The sequence below is a fragment of the Ambystoma mexicanum genome, chromosome 10, assembly GCF_040938575.1.
Source record: "Ambystoma mexicanum isolate Mex_15411 chromosome 10, UKY_AmexF1_1, whole genome shotgun sequence".
NCBI classification, from domain to species: domain Eukaryota; kingdom Metazoa; phylum Chordata; class Amphibia; order Caudata; family Ambystomatidae; genus Ambystoma; species Ambystoma mexicanum.
Window position 1 is genome coordinate 725,483,311 of NC_090932.1, and position 24,199 is coordinate 725,507,509.

At 45.2% G+C, this 24,199-nt stretch overlaps 1 protein-coding gene across 3 annotated transcripts in view; it reads right to left on the bottom strand.

The window, feature by feature from the left end:
- HLTF (helicase like transcription factor) overlaps nucleotides 1–24,199 on the bottom strand; it is a 1,760,895-nt gene that overhangs the window by 1,329,065 nt on the left and 407,631 nt on the right. For all 3 annotated transcript variants that reach the window (XM_069618321.1, XM_069618322.1, XM_069618323.1), the window contains exons 7-8: nucleotides 20,533–20,607; nucleotides 14,316–14,507 (exon numbers count right to left, since the gene is read on the bottom strand). In XM_069618321.1, coding sequence (XP_069474422.1) covers nucleotides 14,316–14,507; nucleotides 20,533–20,607 — 267 coding nt within the window. The remainder of the gene's footprint in view (nucleotides 1–14,315; nucleotides 14,508–20,532; nucleotides 20,608–24,199) is intronic.

Consider the following 24,199-nt stretch of genomic DNA (forward strand, 5'->3'; position numbering starts at 1 on the left):
CACCTGAGCAGCTTCTCCCTCTAGTCACACTGGACAGTGCGACCCTACCCTTCAGCTTTAAGAAAATCTCTATCCCTGAGACAGAGAAGAACAAGTTACTTACCAACTGGTAACGTTCTTTCGATTGGATGTTCCTCCAACATATTCCTCATCTTAGATGTATTCCATCCAGCTTTAGCTGCTTTGGAAAAATATTTTGGCAGAGGGCGCAGTGTGTCGATGTCCTCGAGTCGTTGGTCCCTTGAAGGCCTCAGTCGAGGGTGACGTCATCGGGTGTAAAAGTAGCATGCGTGGCGCCCGTTGGCCTCAGTTCGGTTTTTCCCCCTTACCTATTGATCTTGCACGGTGTAGATTGTGTCGGCAGACAGGTATTCGCCTTGCGAGAGTTGAAGTGGCAATAAACCGGAAAAATCTACAGAAGGGTAGGTTGGGAGGGCGATGAGGAATACGTTGGAGGAGCATCCAATCGAAAGAACGTTACCAGTTGGTAAGTAACTTGTTCTTCGAATGGATTGCGTCCTCCAACGTATTCCTCATCTTAGATAAACTCCCAAAGCAGTATGGCCAATTTCTCTGGAGGAGGGGTTAGATTTTCTATACCCTTAGATGGCTGAATATAGTACAGCTTTACCAAAATTCAGTTCCCTAGCCTGGGAAGCATCCAGACTATAGAACTTTGAAAAGGTATGCAGTGACGACCAAGTTGCTGCTTCACAAATGGACCTTATAGGAACACCTCTTTGTAGGACTGTCGAAGAGGCAATGCCTCTGGTTGAATGAGCCCTTAGACCTTCTGGTGGGTTGTTTTGTGCTAATCTGTAGCATTCTGAAATGCAGAGCACAATCCAGCGTGATATTGTTTGCTTTGTCACCGATTGACCCAATTTCCTTCCTGTGTAGCAGATAAACAGTTGATTGTCCACTCCAAGCTTGGAAAGCCTAAAGATATAAAAGCTTGGATCCAACCTGTGTGATCTTTCCTCCTCCTTACTAGGATGAGGTGGAGGATAGAATGCGGGTAAAACAATTTTCTGACTTAAATGAAAATCAGACACCACTTTAGGTAAAAATATGGGTTTAAGCCTCAACACAACTCTGTCCTTCTGGAACACAGTATAGGGTGGCCCAGAAGACAGTTCCTGCAATTCGTTCACTCTTCTTGCAGATGTTAAAGCAACTAGGAAAGCAGTTTTCCATGTCAGTAATCTTAATGGACAAGTGTGCAAAGGCTCAAAAGGAGCACACATTAAGAATGTTAGGACCAGATTGAGATCCCAAATTGGCAATTGAAATGGGTAAGGAAGAAACACATTAGTGAGTCCTTTTAAGAACTGCACTACCAAAGGAATTTTGAAAAAGGAGCATTCTTCCGACGAGCGCTGCAAGATAACCTTTAATGGTTCCAACATTTAGACCTCTATGTGCTAGGGACAGTAGGAAGGACAGTACTTCCGGAATAGAACATAGAAAAGGATCGACATTCTTTTCTCTGCACCAGTTGCAAAACGTTTTCCAACGGCAACGGTATAGAGACTTTGTTGCTGGCCTTCTTGCCGAAAGCAACACCTCCATGATGTCATCTGGAAGGTCCCAATCCTTATATCTCAGCCTTTCAGATACCAAGCGTGAAGATTGAGCGTTTTGACCTCTGGGTGGAGAACCGGACCCCCCCCCCATTTGTGAGAGAAGGTCCTCTCTCTGAGGAAGACGTACTGGGGAACAGATGGACATGTCTAGAAGGTCCAGGAACCAAGTTCTCCTGGCCCAATCCGGGGCAATTGGGATCATGCGGTTCCCTAACCGTCTCAGTCTCCTGATGACCTGAGGAATGAGGGGAATCGGAGGGAACGCGTACAATAGTGGGAAATTCCACTCCACCACGAACGCGTCCCCCAGGCCTCCTCACGGGGGAAATTCCCTTGAGAAATACCTTTCGCACTTCCGGTCGCAAATAAGTCTACTTGTGGGGTTCCCCCAAAGGGCAAAGGTCTCTTGAATGACTTCCTGAGCCAGTTCCCATTCGTGGGACACCGTACTCTGCCTGCTCAGAGCATCTGCCGTCATTCTCCTCCCCGGCTAGATAAACTGCCGTTAAAGATTCCTTCCTGGATTGCCTAATACCAGAGCTGCATTGCCTCTCTGCACAGAGGTAGTGACCCTACACCCCTTCTTTTGTTCAGATAATGCATGGCCACTCTTTTGTCCGTCATTATCAGGACATTTTTCCACCTGACAGATGGCAGGAAAGCTTTCAGCACTAGTCTGATTTCTCTCAGCTCTAAAAGGTTGATGTGTAGTTTGGACTCCGATGGAGACCAACAACCGCTGATTGTCAGATTGTTGGCATGAGCTCCCCACCCCATGAGTGAGGCGTCCGTCACTACTGTGATCTCTGGCCATGGTTGCCAAAAAGGTTCTCCTTTCAGGATATTCTCTGTACAAGTCCACCATAGAAGATCTTGTCGAACCTTGTTCGGAATCTGTAGAAGATCCGTCATTTGACCTGAGAACTGGGACCATTGAGTCTTTAGAGCCCATTGAAGGTATCTCATTCTCTGACGTGCATCCGGCACCAGGAAGATGCAGGATGCCATGAGGCCGAGTAACCTTAAGAAGTCGTAGGCCCGGAGATTTTGGGCATTTTGGAATTTAGAAACCATCTGAAGAATGTCTTGAGCCCTCGACCTGGGAGGCGAGCTCTTTCCCAGGGATGTGTCTAATACAGCTATGTATTGGAGTTGTTGAGGTGTCATTTGCGACTTCTTGAAATTGAGGGAGAATCCCAGTCTGTGGAGGAAGTGGCAGGTGACTTTCAGGCTATCCAGTGCCTGTTCGGCAGAACGTGCTCTGATCAACCAATCGTCTAGGTAGGGGTAGACGTGAATCCCCCCCTCTCCTGAGGTGCGCTGCCACTACTACCATCAGTTTGGTGAAGACCCTCGGGCAGAGGTCAATCTGAATGGCAGGACTCGAAACTGATAGTGTGAGTCGCCAACTACGAACCTCAGGTATTTGCTGTGCTTGAGATGAATCGGCACATGAAAATAAACATCCTGAGGTCCAATGACACCAACCAATCCTGAAGTTGAAGGGCCTGAATGATCTGAGAAAGGGTAACCATCTTGAACTTGTCCTTCCTGAGAAACTTGTTCAAGTTTCTTAAGTCCAAGATGGGTCTCAGTCCTCCGTCCTTTTTTGGGATAAAAAAAAAAAACAGGGAGTACCATCCCTTGTTCCTCTCCGCTGCAGGTACTGGTTCTATAGAACCTTTCTCCAGCAGGGTTAGAACTTCCTGCTTTAGGAGCAGGTTTGAAAACTTCAAAGGGTGTCTCCGTTGTGGATTGCTTTGAGGTTGGGTTAGAAAAGGAAGGCAGTAATCGTGGGCTATTATTTCTAGAGCCCAAACATCTGAAGTAATGGCTCGCCATTCTTGCAGATGCTGTGACAGCCTGCCTCCTACAGGTGTCTTGTGATGCAAGTCCTCAAAGTGGTTTTGTGGCAGTTGCTGCAGCCGCTGATGGCAAAGAAGCTGTAGCTGGCTTTGCACGTTTTGCTCGTCCACGGCGAGTGGCCTTTCTCTAGCCCCTTTGACGGGCCATTCCTCTCGCCTTTCCATATGAGGAGTAGTAACGATAGGATCGTCCCCTCCAAAATTGTCCTGGTGCACAAAAAGGCTGAGGTTGCCTAATAGCAGCTCCTAAAGACTTGGCAGCTGCTTTTGAGGTCTGCAACCTCTCAAGGCTCTCATCAGCCTTGCTGCCAAAAAGGTGAGACCCGTCAGAGGGCATGTTCAGAAGGCGGTTCTGTACGTCTGGTGCAAAACCAGACTTCCGTAACCACGCAAATCTGCGCATTACCATGCTAGTGCCCATGGACCTGCTCACACTATCTACAGTGTCCAATCCAGATTCAAGGGATTCCTGCATGGCCTCCTTTCTATCTCTAACAATGGCTATGAATCCTTCCCTTTCATCCCCTTCTGGTATGTGCTCCACCGAAATTCCAATAAACTCCCACAGAGTGTATGAAAACTTTGCCAAGGCACATGTGGGGTTGGCTGATTTTAACGCTATACTCCCAGCTGCAAATACCTTTCGTGCCCAGCCATCCACACGCTTATTGTCCCTGTCTGGAAGGATAGAAGGGTACGCCATTTTGTTAGTAGCTGTGGCCGCCTATATCACCAGACTCTTGGGAGTGGGATGTGTAAACAGATAGCCGGGGTCGCTACTGGCAGGGCGGTATTTTGAGGTGAGGGATTTATTCACTGGAGGAATAGGGTATACACGCATTTCATCGAATGATTTTACATCGTGGGACTTTATCGCCAACCCTTTCATCGCCTAAAACTTTTTTAAAAAACATTTTTATGGGGGGGAGTTTGGTGCGGTTTGGGGTATGATTATTTAAGTAAGGGGGGATTTGTGGGGGCGAAGCCCCCCTATAAATACATTTTTTTTTTAAAAAGGTGTTTTTGGCGATGAAAGGGTGGCGATGAAAAGTCCCACGATGTAAAATCATTCAGCGAAATAACATAGAACCAGAACTAGAATCCAGAGTCTCTCAATTCTTGGCCACCCTATTTTGCAAGGCTACGTGAAAGGGTAGTATTGGATCTTCGGTGGGACCATGGTCCACTATGTCTGTCAAATCATCCTGGATGAATTGGGTTGGTGGTCTAGACCATCCTAGATAATCTACCACCTTTGTCATTAGTTGACGATATGATGGACTGGCATGCTCTCCTGGTTCTGGTTTGCCAAAGTCAGTTTCAGGAGATGCGTCAATGCCCCTTGCATTGTGTGGGGATTCCACCAGGTCCCTCATCCTGCTTTCTTCTGAAATCAGGCATTCTGGAACATTTGGGGTGCCATATTCCAGCCCAAAAGGCACATTCTCCACATCAGATCTCTCCTGTTCCTCAAAAATTGAGGTCAGGGACCTGAAAAATTCCTTCCTAGGAAGAGGTTTGAAAATCTTTTCTGGGGGATGTAGGGGAGGTGTGCTAATGGGTCTCTAAGCTATTACAGGTAGCCTTTTCTTTCCCTTTCCCTGGCTGACTTGACTGAATTGAAGCCTTAGGCGCAGAGGGTTTCGGGGTCGACGTCGACAAAGGCGTCGATGGCATCGACGTAATAGTTGTCGACGGACCAGGCTTCGAGGGCATCGAGGCGCTCTTCGAAGAATTGCCCTTCGCGATGCGCTGGGTCTCGGACGGCATCAGGGACCTCGAGCGGTCGACTCAAGCAGTCTTTCTCGCTCGGCATCCTGGAAGGTCCTCTATCCTTCCTTTTTTGATCACCCGGGCTCGAGGGCGCACGAGTGTCGGAGCGGTGACGCTCCCGGCCGGCTTCTGAAGAAGGCGCAGACCGAGGCTTCGCTTTTTCGAACACCTCATCATTTTGACCCTAAATGCTTCCCACTCTTCGGAGGACGAATGTTTTGTGGGGCATTTCATCCTTTTTGGGGAGTCGTCCGAGGACAAGGTGGAGGAAGACCTGTGGCGTCTTTTCTTCGATTTTTTTTGTCAAAGACGGGCGATGGGAATCGCTTCGGGACCTGGACCGATGCCTTTCGTGTCGAGGAGACTTCTCTTCACGGGACCTCGACTCGACGCTAGAGGCTTTGCGTCAGATTTACAACCTACCTGTAGTTTTCCCCGTCATCGCCTGACACTTCGTACAGGCCTCCATTTCATGGTCTTCCCCGAGACACCACAAACATTCTCAGTGCGGGTCTGTGATAGACATTTTCGAACCGCACGATTTGCACTTTTTGAAACCCAATCTAGGGGGTCTTAGTCGGCGTCGATGACGAGGACATATCGATATTGTAGCAATATTCTCACTGCGACACAGAACTCGAGGCGCGCCGAATCTCCGAAGCAACATGTACCGTGGAAAAACGGAACTGAGGCCAACGGGCGCCGCGCGTGCTACTTATACACCCGATAACGTGACCCTCGACAGAGGCCTTCGAGGGACCAGCGACATCGAAGTACGACGCCCTCTACCGAATTTTTTTTTCCAAAGCAGCAAAAGCTGGATGGAATACATCTAAGATGAGGAATACGTTGGAGGACACAATCCACTCGAATATCATACTCTCTTTAAAACCTTCAAACTGCAAAGGAGACAACTGCCCGGCCCAAATTATAAAGGATGCAGCTAGAGACCTAGCCCCTTTCATTTCTAAACTCATCAATGCCTCCTTCAAGACTAACTCAGTGCCCAATAATCTTAAAGAATCTTGGGTCCTCACACTGCTCAAAAAACAAACACTAGATTCCTCTATCTCCACTAACTATAGACCCATCACCACAGTCGCCTTCTTACTTAAAATTATTGATAGAGTAGCTTACCTTCAAATTCAGGACTACCTGGAAGTTAATCACCTATTAGGATCACGCCAATCCGGCTTCCACCCTCTCCATGGCACGGAAACAGCCTTAATAAACTTTACGATCCAAATTGACGAGTTTGAAGGACGATGGGAAAACAGTTATGCTACTCCTCCTTGACCTATCTGCAGCATTTGACCTGGTGGATCACAAAGTCTCATGCAACCACCTCAGGTCGGCTGCCTATTTCTCAAGTGATGCCACAACTTGGGTTCAGTCCTTCCTAGCTAACCGTACAATGAGAGTCTTCTCCCCATCAGCCTCTGCCGATCCCATACAAACCTCCTGCGGCGTACCTCAGGGATCATGTGTCTCACCTACCATGTATAACATTTTTACTAAGCCCTTGTTCGACAAGTTGGATAGATTGGGCGTCACGTACACCAATTACGCAGATGACACCCAGGTCCTCATTCCCCTTTCGGGCAACTTTCTCAAGGACACGGCCTTAGTTAATAAGTTATACCTCCTCATTCAGGCTTGGATGGCATCCCACGGCCTCTGCCTGAACGACAAAACTGAGTTACTAATCCTAGGTTCAGAGATAAACCTAAAAAAATTCAACCCTAGCTATGCCTCCTTCAACATTGACAATAACGTCATCAAGGTGATGCCCGTAGTTAAAGGAATGGTTCGGGCAGAAAATATTATTGTCCCTATGGGTCGGCCATGTGGTTTTAACCATAATTCAATCGATCGTACAAACATTTCCTATGCACCTTGCCCGAGTTTTCGTCTCTTGAACACAAGCAAAATCAGGGAGCAGGGCGCGGCCATTTTGTGATAATCTAATCACTTTCTGCATTGCCCTGGATGACCTGCGTTTGCGGTACTAAATCATATCCCTCGCCCCTGATCCTGACATGTCTAGGCGCGTACCACCCATTTCACAACGCCAAAGCACGTCTCGTGTCAACATTCTCTTTGCGCCTCAGCTATTGACGTGTCGCCCTGGAAACGGCAGGAAGCCTCTTTCCTGGACAAGTATAAACAGAGCATTTCACAACACACAACAGCAGATTTTCTTTTCAATTCCTCTCGCTGTATTTCTTTGAGTATTCTGTGACTTGTTTCTGTGCTCTGGTCAGCTATCTTCGTTGCTTGTAGCCCATGTGAACAGATACCATCGCTATAACTTATTTTTGTTTCTTTACCACACAATGGCACCAATAATGCCCTACCTGTACGAGCCCGAGTATTCCGAGGAGGAATTACTGGAAAGAGCAAGCTCTGTAGACAATGGGGATTTGGACAACAGCTGGGCGGACGTTTCAACAGATGAAGAGCCTGGGCCTAGTCGCATGGACAGTGTTTCCACCTGGTGCACCTGCAATCGGTGCGTGCGAATGCCAACCGAGGTGGAGAACTGCTCCTGCCAAGAAAACTCTGGATGCTTGTCCTACATATCGCAAGGCGATCCACAGCCGCAATGCGTTACCAAGCTGCCAGACTTCATGGCAGTCTGTCTCACACGGTCCGTGTTGAGGATTTTGATGGTGCTTATGCACGAACTTCGCACAACAGTTTGTCCTCGTAACCCAAGCAACGATTAAGTGTAGTCTGGTTGTGATGTCAGTTAGACCACTACTATTTCACGGTTGTCCCCTATATTCTCGTAACTTCAAGATATCATTGTCATATCCGTTTAGTCTTGCAATTCTCTAGTAATAGTCGCATAAAAGTCATTCAATATTGTGCAGTGTCTAGTTAGCATTTGTCCTGGCAAAAATGCCATTGTATGCAAGATTTGTCATTGACAACTAAGGTTTAATACACTTATCTTGGTCATTTAAAAACAGATTGTATCATTTTCTTTCATAGGTGGTACCGGCTGGTGGCCTATCGTTCGTACACATGGTGGCTTCATGGGAGGCTTGGACACCACGTTTGACGAGTAATACCCGCCTGTGTCATTGCTGCTATTAGACAAACTTTCCCCAGCGACAGTGGTCAGTACAGGGGATTTTCCCTCGCCGAGCTGCAACCAGACCTTTACAATGTGTAGTATTTTTGTGCCATCAAAATAAGAAACTAAATAAAACACAACATTTTTTATCTATGGTTGCTTCATTTTTTTTAGTGAATCAGGTGTCTCAATTCAGCAGTGTTCCGGTGCCTTGTCTGCACGCCTCCCGGCCCATCAATCCCACCCCCCACTATCAAAGGCAGTTTGCGCCAGTGGATGCGCGCTGCCATGGGGGGCTGTCAGGGGCGCGAAGGGCCAAGGTGCCAAACAACATGTACACTTCAAAAGCCGGGAACAATCTAGGACTGCAGGAAACCTGCGAATGCTACGCTACAATATGGCCTTTACAAAAAGAAGCAAAAAATGGGTGGTCAAGCCAGTATATGATCAAATGGAATTCGATTTTGTGAAAGATCTCATTGTTAATGTCGTCGAGATGCATACTCATGGAATCGCGCACAAATCTGTTCCGAGCACACATACATTGCCACAAAACATTGCCAGCGTACCATGTCCACCCAAAGCAGAGCTTGTTAAATCCTTCAAATCCCGGTTGAAATGATTACCGTCAGTTTTTATTTTTGCAAAAAATGTTTCTATAATCTGTATAAAGTATGCATTTTGTCTTTTGAAATCTATCCTCTCAGTCCTTTATCTTGAAAATATATTACAATTATTACGATTGCTTTCACATTTCACAGTTTAGTTGAGATACTGTGGGACCTTCATTTTTAGTGTTAATGAACAATGGGCAACAGTGTGTAAGAATATTTGGGTTTTGGCAGTTGACTTGCAATAAAGTTCCGCAAAAAGCTGAATAACTGCTGGACCTACAAAAGGGATCAGACCTAGGCCACAAAACATTCTAGGCACGCAAGAAGTACCGACTGTGAAAACATGCCATGTAGTAGGAGGCCATGAAATAAGCAGTGGTGGCACTATTGACAAATTTCACCTACAGCTGAGCAGCGCCACGAACAACGAGCGGCCCCCTATTTCCTGAGCCGTGTTTCAAAATTCATTTTATCATGGATGCGTTGACACGGGATGTTGCAAAGTAAGAATGTACGTTCATCTTGAGTGAAGGTCACTAGCTTTGAATTTCGGCTTGGGAGCTGGGAGGCCCCACGCGTCCCTCGCACAGTATAAGGTTCTATTGTTTTTTGACCTTGAGAGGCAGGGACCATTGCGAAAGGGATTGAATTGAAGGGGGGGGGGGGTGTAATAACGTATGATATGATTAGGTTGCCCTTTCCGAAACTGCACCTAGTTACATGCAAGTTCAGTTTATGAGAAAACGTTGACACGAACGGAGGATTCTGCATCACGGTCTGCATTACGCCTAGAGAATGGAAATTGTGAATGTAATGTAAGTTTCTCTTTAGACAATTTCATACCAGATCTAATTGAAATAAGAATAGCTGACCTTTACTGATGGGCGACATTGTACCTGTTGGTTCTGTTTGGCATTTTGCAATGAAGTGCTAGTACTTCTATCTACCGGGCAACAGGGGCAGGCCAGCATTGAGACGCATGTAGACCACCACTCGTTTCTCCCTGGCTCAACGCTAATAAATCATTACATTGTTTTTGCACCTCAAATTATTGCCCCAGTTTACGCATTACGTTTAGAGCTCAACATTCTCATTTGCACTATCCGCGGAAGCAAATAGAGTACTTTGATATTCCACGTTGTATTCTCTTGGTTCACATTGTGTCACCTCTGCGCTAATAAAGGAAATTCATAATTGTAATAAAGATCGGCTACTGAGACACTTTTTGATTTTTTTCTTTTGCAAACAGTTACATCGTGCCGTTCTGCGATTGTCATCTATTCCAAACCCAGACCGATGGCTTCTTCATCCGCCAGCTGCAGCTACATGTCAATCGCTGGATCTACTGGACAGTATTTTGGGACGAGAGTCAAGGTCCAATCTGTCCATACGCGGTACCGGCAATTAAGAGCAACATAACAACCTTTACGGTGGTCTAGCGCAAGTTGAAGCACCAGCCTTGCAACTCACCGTGCGACCGAAGTGATTCGATTACCCAAAACGAACACCCTGTGTACCCATAAAGGAACAGCGCGTGACTCACGATAAACATTTGCGGATTTATTAAATGACAGACAAGGTCCATTCTGTCCGTACGCGGTACCGGCAAAGAAAAAAAGTTCTATTTTAATTCACACACCGATTGTTATCGAAACATTTAATGTGAAATAAATTTACTTTACCAATTGTACAGTCTTGTTGTTTCCTTTTAAAGTACAGTTTCATATTCGTAATTGTGACGCGCCGCGCTGCAAGGCTATGTGTGTTTTCCGGGTTCCGCGTCTAGTCACGTAGGTGACGACTGGGCGCATTTGGCTATGCTGCCCAGCAACATCACGGAGAGAGGCAGAGAATATAAATGAGGCTCAGGGGCGGGGGATATGATTTAGTGCCGCAAACGCAGGTCACCCAGGGCGATGCGGCAAGTGATAAGATTATCACAAGATAACCGCTGCCTGATTTTGCTTGTGTTCATGAGACGAAAACTCGGGTAAGGTGCATATGAAATGTTTGTACGATCGATCGAATTAAGATTAAAAGCACATGGCCGAACCATAGGGACAACAATATTTCTGACCGAACCATTCCTTTAAAACTCTAGGCTTCTACCTCAACTCCACACTTACCCTTAAAAAACAAGTTAATTCACTAGCATCCAACACAGCCTTCACCTGCAAACTTATCCGAGCCCGCAGACCATTTCTATCCGAAACTAGCTGCATCACCCTGGCCAATGCACTTCTAATATCCAGATAGGATTATTGCAATGCCTTGTACTCTGGAGCTAATAAATACATCATTGAGAAATTGCAAAGACTGCAAAATAATGCCCGAAGAGCAGCTTTAAATATTCCCAACAGAGAACACATCTCCAAATTCAGAAGAGATGTCCACTGGCTCAAAATCAACGACAGGATCCTCCTCAAAACACTCTCACTCACGTCTAAAATGCCTCAACAACATAGCTCCACTATATCGCTCAGAAAGAATAAATAAGAGACTCACTTCCCGCCCAACGAGATCTCCCAATGCCCACACTCTAGCGATCCCCAGATTTAAACGGACCACAGCTGGCAGCTTCAGCTTCCCGGTCATAGCTGCGCAATCTTGGAACGCACAACCTTTAGCTCTCAGAAATGGAACAAACTTACTCCAGATTTAGACGGAACGTCCTTACCTGGATGCGAACAACTGATTTCTAACCTGCCTCTTCCTGTACCTGCACCACAACTGCTCCTGTTACATGATTCTTGTTATGCCTTCCGTTCTCAATGTTCTTGTTACCAATGTGCTACTTAACTGCATCATGTAATACATATATGTGACCACTAGTCTCATTTTAAACTGAAGTGGCAGTACATTTGCATATTTCCTGTATGCATGTACCCTACCTACTCTGTAACTAAGCTTTAAGTCTACTTGTCATGTTGCGCCCAGCTACCTAAGGGTTTGGTGCGCATTACCAAATAAATAAACAAAGAATATTTTAGTTATTTTTTCGGTATTAAGGTTTTCGGTAAAATGACTGGGTACCGATTTTCCATATGACAAACACTCAACCATGTGGTCTACTGGTTTGCCATGGTTTGTGGCATCTATCATGGTTTCTAGCAACTGCACCCAATTTTGCAGTTTCAAGGAGGACTTCTCCTGGGTTTACTACTAGATAGAGTGATTTGCATAAGCATTGCTTGCCAGATGAGCGCAATCGTTGTTCCAGCTGTCTCTAGACTTGAACTCTTGCCATCACTGGAGCCAGGACCTTGCTGAACACCTTGAGCTTCAAGCAAAATCTGAATTGCAGGACCTTGAACTATCAATGCTTCCATTTAAATCAGGTCATCAAAACAGATATCCTACAGGTCAAGCGCGCAATGATAATCCCCCTTTTTATATTTGTGAGTTAATGCTTGACAGTGTGAGCATTTGGAATGGCTGGCCTCTGGTAAATTTGTTGAGGAGATGGAGGTCCCTGATTGGTTTCTTCACTAGAAAGTATTGCAAGTACAGTCTGTGACTATGTCCCATACTGCAGCTTAGGATATGGGATTTGGGTGACCCACCGACTCCATGATGCAGGCCCCAGGGAGGAAGGGGGGATAATATGGAGGAGCCCAAATGCTTTCCTGTCTATCTTAAGCCTTCTATGTCCTTGAAACCTACAGTATGTGGACTTGACAAAATGCAAAGTGAGCGTGCAAATTGGGGAACATCTGTGGTGTAACCAGGATTTCATGACAGGGTAGGCTTTCACTGTATACACCTGGAACTAGGGCAGGGCTTGCCATGAATGTATTCAGACTTCCACAGTCATCTTAGGAAGCTGAGCAGAACATAGGGATGGCCAATACAAAATGTATGAGGCTGGGTGCTACTTCCCCAAGTGACTGGAGGGCATAGTGAGGAGGGGCATGGACATCAAGGGGCAGAGGACCGCAATGAAGGACCACTAAGCAGTTCCGGAAACATTATCCCAGACAATCACGAGTAGTGCAGAAGAGGGGACAGGTGGGACAAGAAAAAAAGGAGCAACATGATTCCAGGTTTTAATGGAAAAGAAAAAGACAAGCAACACTAAAATTCTACAGAGCCAAAGAAAGGCACCACATTGAGCCACAATAGAAATGAGAGGCACTTAAAACCCCAAGCATTGGTTGATTTTTCCCACCAGTGGGCAGAGGTATAAGAAAAAGAGGGAAGTCCTAAGGACCATGAGGCTAGGAGAAGCATGACTAGCTGTGGGTTTTGTATCTGTAATCCCTTATTTTCTGTTACACAAAATAATAACCTTGAACAACATTTCTGGAGTTGGACTTGATCCCTATGCCATGGCAAACCTGAGATATTTGCCCCTCAGGAACACACTCCACTGCATTTCTGCGGTCCATTTCCTTGACCTCTTAGCATGCACAAGTGAGTGATGTGTATTACTTCTGCTGATGCCCCTTCATCCATGAGTAAATACATGAGACATTTGGGCATGTACCCTGTAATAACACCAAACGCCTTTGGCTGGGTAGGCATTTTTGTGCACTGGTCTCCATAATTAGAACTGAAAAGGCACCTCAGGGCCAACTTCAGCATACCATTTTGTGGTCAAACAAGAAGTCTGAGTATTACTCAAGACTGATGACACATGGAAACAATTTGATAGGGCATTGTTATATGGTGAAAATATGATAGGGCATCGTTATATGGTGAAAAAACTTAAATTACTATAATAAAATAAACTTAATTCAATGTCATTCTTCCGTGTGACAAAAGATCGCTAAATCCGACAGCTGAGGAGGCCCTCTCATTGATTGTGGTGGATCCTAAGGGACCTAAAAGACAGAAAGAAGCCAAGATTGGTCCTGGGCTAGCCACAAAGCACAGCTTACATGCATGGGCACATGGCAGAAAAATAGCAAGCCTAGGACTGGCAGTCCTAAATTCTAACCTTAGGCTGAGAAGAAAAATAGTGTAGAAGCAATGATGTGTGTCAAAACAAAAAAATAAATATTGATGCAAAGAAAGCACGGTTAAGTGCTTGGCACCATCAAAACAGAAAAGGACTGTAGGGAACACACAGAGGGTATAGTGGGGGACATGCTGGGCATGTGCGGATCCAGCATGCGCCCTTGGTTTTGCTCAGGCGTTCAAAATGTACTGCTATGCAAATGCTCTGGCCCATCCAATGTGAAATGAATGTGCCGCAAATTATGAAAGCAAGCCCAAGATACGTTTATTTTATTTTTACATAGCATTTCATTCAGTAGAATAGGGTTTTCTGATGAGAAAACTACCCTTTTGGAGACAACAGATCACCTATAATCCACTCCTTATAAGAATTACGTGATTGAAAAAGCGATAACTGTATGTCAGAGCCAAAAAATTAAAAGCAATAAAAGCATACCAATCCCATGTCATCTGCTAGAATGCCTCCGAGTACGTTTTCCGGTTTCTCCTTCTCTGCAAAATTTGTCAGTGTATTGTAGTACAAGTTATTTCTCTGCTCCCAAAATGGTGGCAAATCTTTGCTGTTCTCACGAGAAACCATCCACGCTAATGCTTGCTTCTGGTGTGAAAGTAATGTTGTTCCAACAGCCTGAAAAGACAATAGAAATACATTTGGCCTTGTTGGTTAGAATCACAGAAGGATGTGTATTATTAGTGTAAAATATATGACCGCACATTGTTGACATACAGCAAATATCAATCCTATGGTTAGACAGGGTTGCCAGTCATTTGGTCGAAAACAATTGGTCGACTGGACAACTGGTCGAATCAATTTGGTCGAAAACCAAATGGTCGAATTTTTTATTTTTTTTTACCCCCTTTTTTTGGGGGGGTCCCCCCCAAACCCCTTTTTTTCTTTCTTTTTTTTTTTGCTACACGAAAACCCACAAAACACATATATAAATAAAAAAAAAAAATTCGACCATTTGGTTTTCGACCAAATGACGTCGACCAAATTGCAGTCGACCAGTTTGTAGTCGACCAAATGACTGGACACCGTTAGACAGAAGTGGAGTATTATGCTACACTTATTTTACTCGATCTTTCAGCAGCAATAATAATCACTATTTCCCCAGACAACCTTGGAACATTTCCGGTTGAACACTAAAAACATGCAGGACTTGCGGTGCAATACCAGTCGGTTTATTACTTCATACTGTGTCGTTCCCTTTCCTGCTCCTTCAGCAGATACATTTCCATAGCTCTGTGAATTCAAGGTCTTTATTTTTAATATTGCCCGAGGTATTTGCATTAGTACACTCCTTCTAGATATGTTAGTTGGATTACTATTTGCAGTGTGATTGTTTTAATCATTCAATACTGTGCATATGGTTATACATATCCTTGTTTGGATGCTAGACACTGAAACACTGTGGGAAAGGGAAGCATCCACCATCTAGCGGTGGGGCTTGCCATGCTGCTCTGCTGAAACCGCTCAGACGATGCTTGGATCCGCGCCAGACTTCAGCTTGGAGCCAAACGCCCGTCCAGCCACCTAGTGTGGACTTAGGTTGAGCAGCATCACTGCAGCGTCAAAGAAAAGCAGCAAAAGTGTGGTGCAGGAGCAGAATCCGCTGACATTTTTGCACTGGCATGAAGCCATATGCTGCTGCCATACATGTCATTTTACAGCCAGTCCCCAGTTGTCTCACAGTAGTGGATCAAGAGGGTCAACTGGGGGGTGCTAGTGAAGGACTTAAATCGAAAATCCTAAATCTTAATCCTTAAATATCTTAAATCCTTTTCCACCTCTGCTAAAATCTCCGCTTTCTCTCCTATCACCCCAGCCTGCGTCTCCTGTCCCCTGTCCAAAACCCACACTACCGCTGCCCCTTCCATCCCATCGACACCTCCCTCATCCCCAAAATCTACCCTCTCCTCATCCCCTACCTAGCCACCTTCTTTAACAGCTGTCTCTCCTCTGCTACCTTTCCCTCAGCTTTCAAACATGCTACCATCATCCCTATCCTGAAGAAGCCTTCTGCTAGCCCTCTTCTCGCCGCCAACTTCAGACCAATCTCCCATCTCCCCTTCATCTCAAAGCTCCTCGAGCGCCTAGCATACTCTCAACTCTCAACTTTTGTCTCCACTCCCCTCCTTTCATGCACTTTCCCCCTTCCAATCTCCCCATCTCGCCCCACGCCCGCAATCTTGGCCTCCATCTCGACTCCCCTCTCTCCTTCTCCAACCACATCTCTCTAACCTCTCGCGCCTGTCGGCACCACCTCTTCAACATCCACAAGATCTGCTCCACCCTCACCTTCCACACTTCTAAACTCCTAATTTCCTCCCGCCTCTTCTACTGCTCCTCTCTTCTCTTTGGTCTCCCGGTCTCTCACCTGAATCCCCTAAAATCCATCTACCAATCCTCTATCCGTACTCTGTCTTCTCGGCCCTCGTGACTATTCCTACCTCACTCTCTCAACTCGGCTGGCTTCCCTCCCTCTCACACTTGAAATTTCAATTCCTCTGTCTTGTCTACAAATCTCTCCATGATCTCGCCCCCATCTCTCTTCCCTCCTCGCATTTTACTCTCCCTCCTGCTCTCTCCGATCCGCTGATCTCTACCTTCTCACTGTACCCCCTGCCCCTTGTGCCGCCTCACGCTTCCGCTCCTAACTCTTGGCCCCCTTCCACTGGAACTCCCTACCTCTCTCTATCTGCTCTTCCCCCCCACCTACCCATCCTTCCACGCCTCCTTTAAAGCCTTTCTCCACTCCCCCCCCCCCCGACTCTCCTCACCTACCTCTTCCCCCGTCAAAACCCATTGCCCCCCCACCCCTCTTCTCCCTCCTCCCACTGACCTCATACTGGATACTGTTACCAGGAGGTGTAGGACGACACCCGGGGAGCCCCCCCTTCCTTCCCCTTCCTCCCGCTGACTTCAAACCTGACATTGTTACCCCTTACCTACCTCCTCTCCCCTCCCCTGCCCCATCCTTCTCCCCCTCCTTTTGAGCAAATTGTTCCACATACTATACTTCTGGTTTGTTTCAAGTTTGTAAATATGCTTCTTTCATTACTGTAGCTTGTTGTAACTCTGTAAAGCGCTTCGGAGTAAAGCGCTATATAAACTCAATAAACAAACATAAAAAGTGGGTCCGTAGAAGGCAGTCTTAACGCTATTGCATTGCATTTAAGAACGAGTTGTTTCTTATAGTATGTTGTTTTATCATATTTATGTATCTCTATTTATCCCGGCAGTTTATGCTCAAAACATGCCTCACCAGCATTGCGTTATTACAGTAAAATAGCCAATACAAAAAGGCCTGGGGCACAATAGCAATACAAGTGTAGAGAAAAGTATTTGTAGCCTTTAACAGCAGATGGCGCTTCAACTTCGGTTAGTTGAGAAAATTATTTATGTTTCAAATATTGCAAAGTGAGCTGCTAACAGGGGTTCTTTGTATTGAGGCCAACTAGGGCTATATGGTAAAGAGTTGAAAAATGAAACTCTTGCTGTTGCGCGTTCAATTGAAATTGATTTTGTAAATTGTAGTATGTGAAAAGAGAACAATTAAGGAATACTTAGTTTACTTCATTCCCTTTGCTTTTAATAATAATGACGCAAGTGAAAATAACTCGTGACAATTCAATGTACTTCAAACAGTTTTGCATCCAAATGAAATTGACTTCATTCCATAGTTTCATATTTTACATAATTAAAACATTGCTTTCTGGATTTCTTCAAAGTTTTAAATTATAATTGTTGGGATATCCGTTATGTCAGTTAATTGAATTAGTTTAATTCAATATGTTTTTAACACTTGGGATATTTTCTTGTTTTCATACTGCTCATTTTGTATAAACATAATTCATGCAACCCAGACACGTGTTTCCCTGCTATTCAATTGTGCGGTTCTTCAGGGGGTGTGCAACATTTGTGTAATTCGATTTTCGGGAAAACTAGTTTGATTTTTTCTTAGTTTTGAGAATATACGCAATAACAATTGCGCTGTCTGTTTTCAAATTCATGTCAGTTTACTATGACATGTTTGTTTAGGCATTATCTTTTGAGATTTAGCAAAATGTGAGTTTTTCTTCTTTGTACACGTTTCCTTTTAAATCTGACATTTGTTTCTTACTCTTTCCCGCGACGTCGGATTTAAAAGGAAAATGTATACAAGGAAGAAACCACAGGACTCCTCCTCTCCCAACCTGTTCTTGCGTCCTGATGAAAGCCTACTACACGCCAGCTTCATTACAAGGGTGTTCATTTTGGCCGAAACATAGTAGTGTCGGCTACCAATTTTACATACCAGTGTCCATTACCAACACTGCCAATTGTGCACTGTGATTTATTGTGCAAACGTGATTTCCATAATTTGACCTCCCTAGATGTTTTAAGGGAAGAAACATTTTTTACAATTATTAAACTCAAGTCAATATGACTTGACTGTACGGTTATGTATTTTGTACAGTGTTTTGGAAGTAAGTTTGTCCTGTTTCATTAGTATCTTGATATACGGTTATACATTAAAAGCTTGGGGTCAAAACATTTTTTTCTTGACCCATTCAGCATATTCAGATTAATGTCATTCTTTTTCGCGCTGGGGTATCACCATGAAGGTATGTGTTTTGCAGTCACCCTGATTATTGTGTCATTATATATTTGTATATGCACCTGGGTAGATCAGGGTCAAGCCAGGAGCCCTTTTTTTTTAGAATTCCTATGGCCGGGCCGGTGTGTCCTAAAATGGAGGACACCCTGAGCCACTACCAAGTCATCATGTAGCTGCCACCAACCCATACCCTGCTCTCTGGGATACACACAAGTGCCCAAAAACACACACAAGGGGTATAAGGGTGTACACCCACCCATGGTTGCCATAAGGGTATCCGATGGGTGTTGTTCCCCAGAAGGAAAACATGAAGAGCTGCATTGAAGAGCTGCATTGTCATAGGTCCATGCATGACCTCAGTGGCAGAAACCATAGGGAAAACACACCAAAGTGGTAGGATAAGGACTAGGAAGCTCTGTCCCTCCATAATGCATATCCAGCATCACAATAAGGATGAGCTCTCTGCCTCCTGCAGGATTCAAAATTGAGGGGAGCTGGCACCAACTGCTACCAGAAGCTTTGGCTCCTCAGGCCAAATGATGCTGAACAAACACCTACGTGAATTTAACTCTGTTTGGGACAATTTATAAATACACATATATACACCATTTAAAGCATAAGGGGTCATAAATAATGTACAAATGTTATGTTTGCGTATTATGTGGAGGTGGATTTGCGGAATGCTTTGCACTAGCTTATTGTTACCCACTGGTAGCTCCTGGTCATTGGTGAATGCTGGATAGCTAGGAGCTGCTTTTAGCTCCTGTTGATACAATCTTAATTTCAAGCCCAGTCCAGTTATTCCTGTTCTGTTACCTTCGCGTGGTGAGAATGTCTTCGGGAACCTGGTACCTCTGGGACCTCCTTGTGAGTTTCGCACATCTGTCAGCTGCTCTCCGTTGGCTTTCTCTCCCATGGATTTCCTTTTCTCCTTGCATTGTCTCAGTGTTCAGAGTACTGACTGGACACCCTGCTGCGATGTTCTTGGTGGTGGTATCGGCGATTGTTTGTGGTCCGGCTGTCCACCATCGATCCTTTGAGATTTCCCCACCACCTTCCTTCAGGCTCCTGTCATTCTGCCTTCTCTCGACGTAACTGCCATCCAGCTCTTCAGTATCGGGTGAGTTTGAAACCCTAGGCTTCCTGGCTTACGCTCACGTTACATTCCCCAGGTTGTTACCCGGCTCTGAGCCTTCCCTTGCCTGCACTCTCCTCTCTCCACAGGTGCTATGCCACTCAGGGCCTTCCCTTGCACACTCTTCTCTCGCTACAGGTCTCGTTGAATACACGCTATTTAACATACTCATCCAAGTGGATTGGATATTTGGATTTAAAGGGACATTCTTTTTCCATGTGATAATGACGTCTATCAAGGATTATTTCGTCCCAGTCCAACAGTCTGGTATTGTAGAGCCTCTCATGTACACCATGGAGTGCCCAGCTTTAAGGAGTAGCACACAGGACCGGGAGTCCTTGTCCTCTAAGGGGGGAGAAGGGGAGAGGGGGCGAGGGGGGGTGGAGTCTCTCGCTGCGACAGCCCACTTGCCTCAATCCCTAAGGAGGGTGACGCAGAGCGGGCTCACCTCCCTAGCCTCACAAAGGGGGGCTTCCGTCTTGGGGAGAGGGGATGAATTCCCTCGATTCTTCACAATTCCTACAGCTCAAATTGTTATGAACTGTATAACATCTCAAAAAGGCGACTAGGGCTATAACTGGTTCAAACTATTGTTTGAATGGCTCAAACTAGAATTTGAGTGATGTGCATAATGGCGATCAGACTCTAAATTTGAAACCTATATACACCTGTAGACTGGGGTGCTTGTTGAATGCAAGCACAATCACGCAGACTACACATTTATAACATCAAATGATTCCTCTTTGGAGGAAATACCAGGATTGATAGGAGATACCAGGATACAATGGAATTTTTGCTGGAGCACCAGACTTATCTTGGGTGAAGCAGAGCTCGAATTTGCCTCTTAATGTCAATCCGCATAACATTTATCAAAAAATAATTTTTTAAAAATCCAATACAATGTTTGGAAAAAATACCTCTACTGGCTCCATCTCCCTAGTTTTGTCATCTTCCCTCAAATCTTCAAACAATTTGTCAAATTCAGTCTTGAGCTGCAAAGCAATTGGAAAATTATGAAATGTAAGCTCACAACACAAGCACATGAAAACAATGTTTATAAGGAAAATACAGTGTTTGTTACTATAGAGCCAGAAAAGAGAACTACTTAGGCCAAGTTGGAAACTGTATTTGAAAGAAATAAGATTGAGATATTTAAATGAGGCTTTCTAAAGCATGCTGTAAATAAATGTAAGGTCATCATATCCGAATAGCGACAATGTACTGTGAGGAGCCAGGAATGAGGCGTAGACACAGGGACCTCATGTTCTTAAGCATAAACCTTTATTGAAAGGGGTTGGAAAATGTCTCACTAATCCTATTCTAGGAGGTATTTCCCTGCGGAAAGCAAAACTAAGGGTCTGTCCATTGTCAAGATATCCAAAGCAAAATGTCTTGTGCCCAAAGAACTATTTGCAGTCGGGAAAGACTGATTGGCCAAGCACAATCTGCCTTTCCCGGGCGGGATTGTGCATTCACCCCCTGCACCACCGCAATTAAAATAGAAAAGGGACTAGGTCCCTTTTCAGATGAAAGCAGCCATTTTAGACCATGTTTTCCATGGCGGCCGTCATCCAAAAAGGAACCTAGTCCCTTTTCCATTGCAATGGTGGCAGGTATTTTATTTTCTCCGATGGGAAATGGGCTTGCGTTGAGCTTACTCCCACCGGACCCAAAAAAAAAGAAGTTTATCCACACCCCAGTAAATCCCAGGTGTGAATAGCTTTCATTCCCCAGTGGCGGGGCGGACATGGGATTTCATGGCCCGCAGATCGAGCTGGGACCCTTGCTTTGCTCGGGCCTTCCAAAGCTCGGGCTGGAGGGCAGTTAAAGCACATGTCTGCCCCACCGTCAGGGCGTGAAAGCTATATTCGGACCCTCACATTCTAAGAAAATCCACTCTAAGGTGAAAAGGGAAATGTCTTTGGCCTAGAAAAGTATAATGATGTTAAAACAAGGAAAGGCGTAACTCCACCACAAGAAAAGTTCCAACTGAAAAAAGTTCATGGTTCCTTTATAATTTTAGGGATATCAGTTTCCTTGAGCTTCTTTTGATCAGCAAAACAACTGGTACGCAAAATAACTTGGCTGTTAAGTCTTAATCTTGGTAGGATACCTGGTGTACTCGTAACAGGTTTCTTCTCCTTTTTAATAGTATTTCAACATAGTCTTTGACTATGCCGGATGTATCCTTATCAGGACTTCATGAGATGTACTTTACATAGTCCACTTGACCTTGCCTGGTATACTCTCCTACCAGGGCTTTCTCATATCAACATACTCGCAACTTGAATCTGTCTGGTAAATTCTCCTGCCAGGGCTTTATCATACAAACACACTTGCAACTTGACTACCTTATATTTATTCCATCTGTCTCTTTAAGAAATGTTGAGTCTCTCGTTACTCATCATATGCTTCATTTACAGTTATTTGCCTTCAGTAGGGTTGCCGAAGTGCCCCGGTGTCCCTGCTTCCCTTGGGTGGACTCATCCGCTCTCTGTGGCGGGCGTTGGTTCTTCCAGAGCAAGCCTGCCATGGCTCTTCAGCGTCCCACTCCTCTCTGTGTTCGCAGCCTCTGCTCCGTGACTTCTGTGTCCCTCGCGGCTCGCGCTCGTCTGCTCTGGGTTTCTCCAAGCTCAAGAGGCATGGCGGCTGCTTTTCGTTAGCTGCGTACGCCAGGAAGCCTTGCCTTCTCTTCCTCTCATGGCGTCCTCGCAACGTTCCGTCTCCTGCGGTATGCTCTCCTTGGCCTCTTCTGTGAGCCGGTTAGCTCCACTGACCTCGTACCAGCACATTGGTCCCTCAGTCAGTGCCAAGAGGACAAGATTCCTCCAACAAGCGTCTCTCCCCGCTTGCTGGTCAGATGGCCTCCCGCTTTAAATGTCCTGGCATCAAGCACGCGCATTCAATCTCTAGAGCGCAGCTTGTGCTTCTGGCCTCCATCAATCTTCATTACTCGGCTCAGCTTCCTCGTTACAGTACTTTTGTATTCAGGGAAAGGGAAGTGCGAAGGCATCATGAATGAGACACAGACAACGATATAGAAGTTTAACTTATAAACTTTTATCATCTAAAAATGAGGGTTGGGAAAAATACCTAACTTTCCCTAAGCTAAGGTAGGATTTCCCTACCTAAATGAAACTAATGATAGACTGTCAGGGAGTCCAAAGCAAATGACTGTGTCCAAACCATATATTTGCCCTCACATCTAACTGAGCACAATGTGTAGGAATGTCAGCATCAAATGAGAAGCGTTCCAAATAACAGTTCAGAGCTTCTTCCAGCTCTTAAGTGGAAAAGGATTTTACCTTCCTCACGATTTGAATAGTTCACTTTACAACAAAAAGGCACCCTTCCCCTGGTTTGAAAATCTCATATCAAAACAACACAATGCCTTGGGATAGTTCAAGTTCCAACATAACAGTCCCTTGGGATAATTCCCCAACTTTTTTAGTTTGGTTACTTGTCACCAATTTAAAGTTCAGCTCATCAATCTCAGTCCACACAGACTTCCTTTATTTAATCACAGTGTGGCTTTTCTTTAGATGGGTGTACCCGGTCTAGGCCTAGATGTCAGACCACGCAGTCCACCCATTACAGGTCACGCAACCAACACACCTTACTTGGTTCTGTTTCATAGGTTTCTAGCTATAGTTTTAGCTTCACAATGAGGCTTGACTCAGTGTCCTTTCAATTGCCTTTGAAGCTTTATTCTCACAGATTTTGTTAATATTCACTTTTTCAGTGGCTTTCACTTGCAAAAATCAACATATGCTTCCCAGTACACTCTCCAGCTAGGAAATATATTCTCTTGGTTACTGGCTTTGTTACTATTTTAGTTTTCTTGCTAAATTATTCTTGGCTCTTGGCAATGCTCGATTTGCATTCAAATGTTTCCTTATATTCAATTCCGATATTCAAAACCAAATGTCTCTTGATTTCACAACCGCCCATCTACTGTATCCCAGGGCCCCTTTTCACCCAGGCGGACTCACCGGCTTTATTATGGTCAGACTCCTCCTTTTGGCGTCTTTCCAGAAACTTGTTTCCAATCACTGTCTACTTATGCTGGTTCCTCTGGTGTTTGGCATCCTCCACAGCTTCCTCGCTTACTGGTTGCTTACTGCAGAGCTACAGTCAGCGGCAGCCATCAGTCCTTCACCAGTGAGCATTCGGAAGCCTCTGAAACGCTCCTGCAACCTCCACTCTGCATCGCACTGCTTTCTCTGTTCTGACTCAGACTGCCAACAAGCTCCTTTCGCTCATTTCAGCGGATTGTGCTCCATAGACATCCCAGCGTCTTGGGAAGGTGCCTGCTCACCGCCACAGCTTCTGCCCTAGAAATCTCATTTGAGCTTGCCATGCTTCCCTGGATACCTCTGAGCTGAGCCCGACAACTAGACAACTCATGTTTCTTCGTCCAGTCTTTCACCTGTTTCAATGGTGGCCTAATACCCAAGTGATGTGCGTTGGGGGTAGGTTGTCTAGGAAAATAGGGAATGAATTGAGAATACCCTACTAAGCCCTCAGGATGATTTGGCTCATTGGAAAAAGGAACTGGGGGATACCATGTCTCACCCAAGGGGT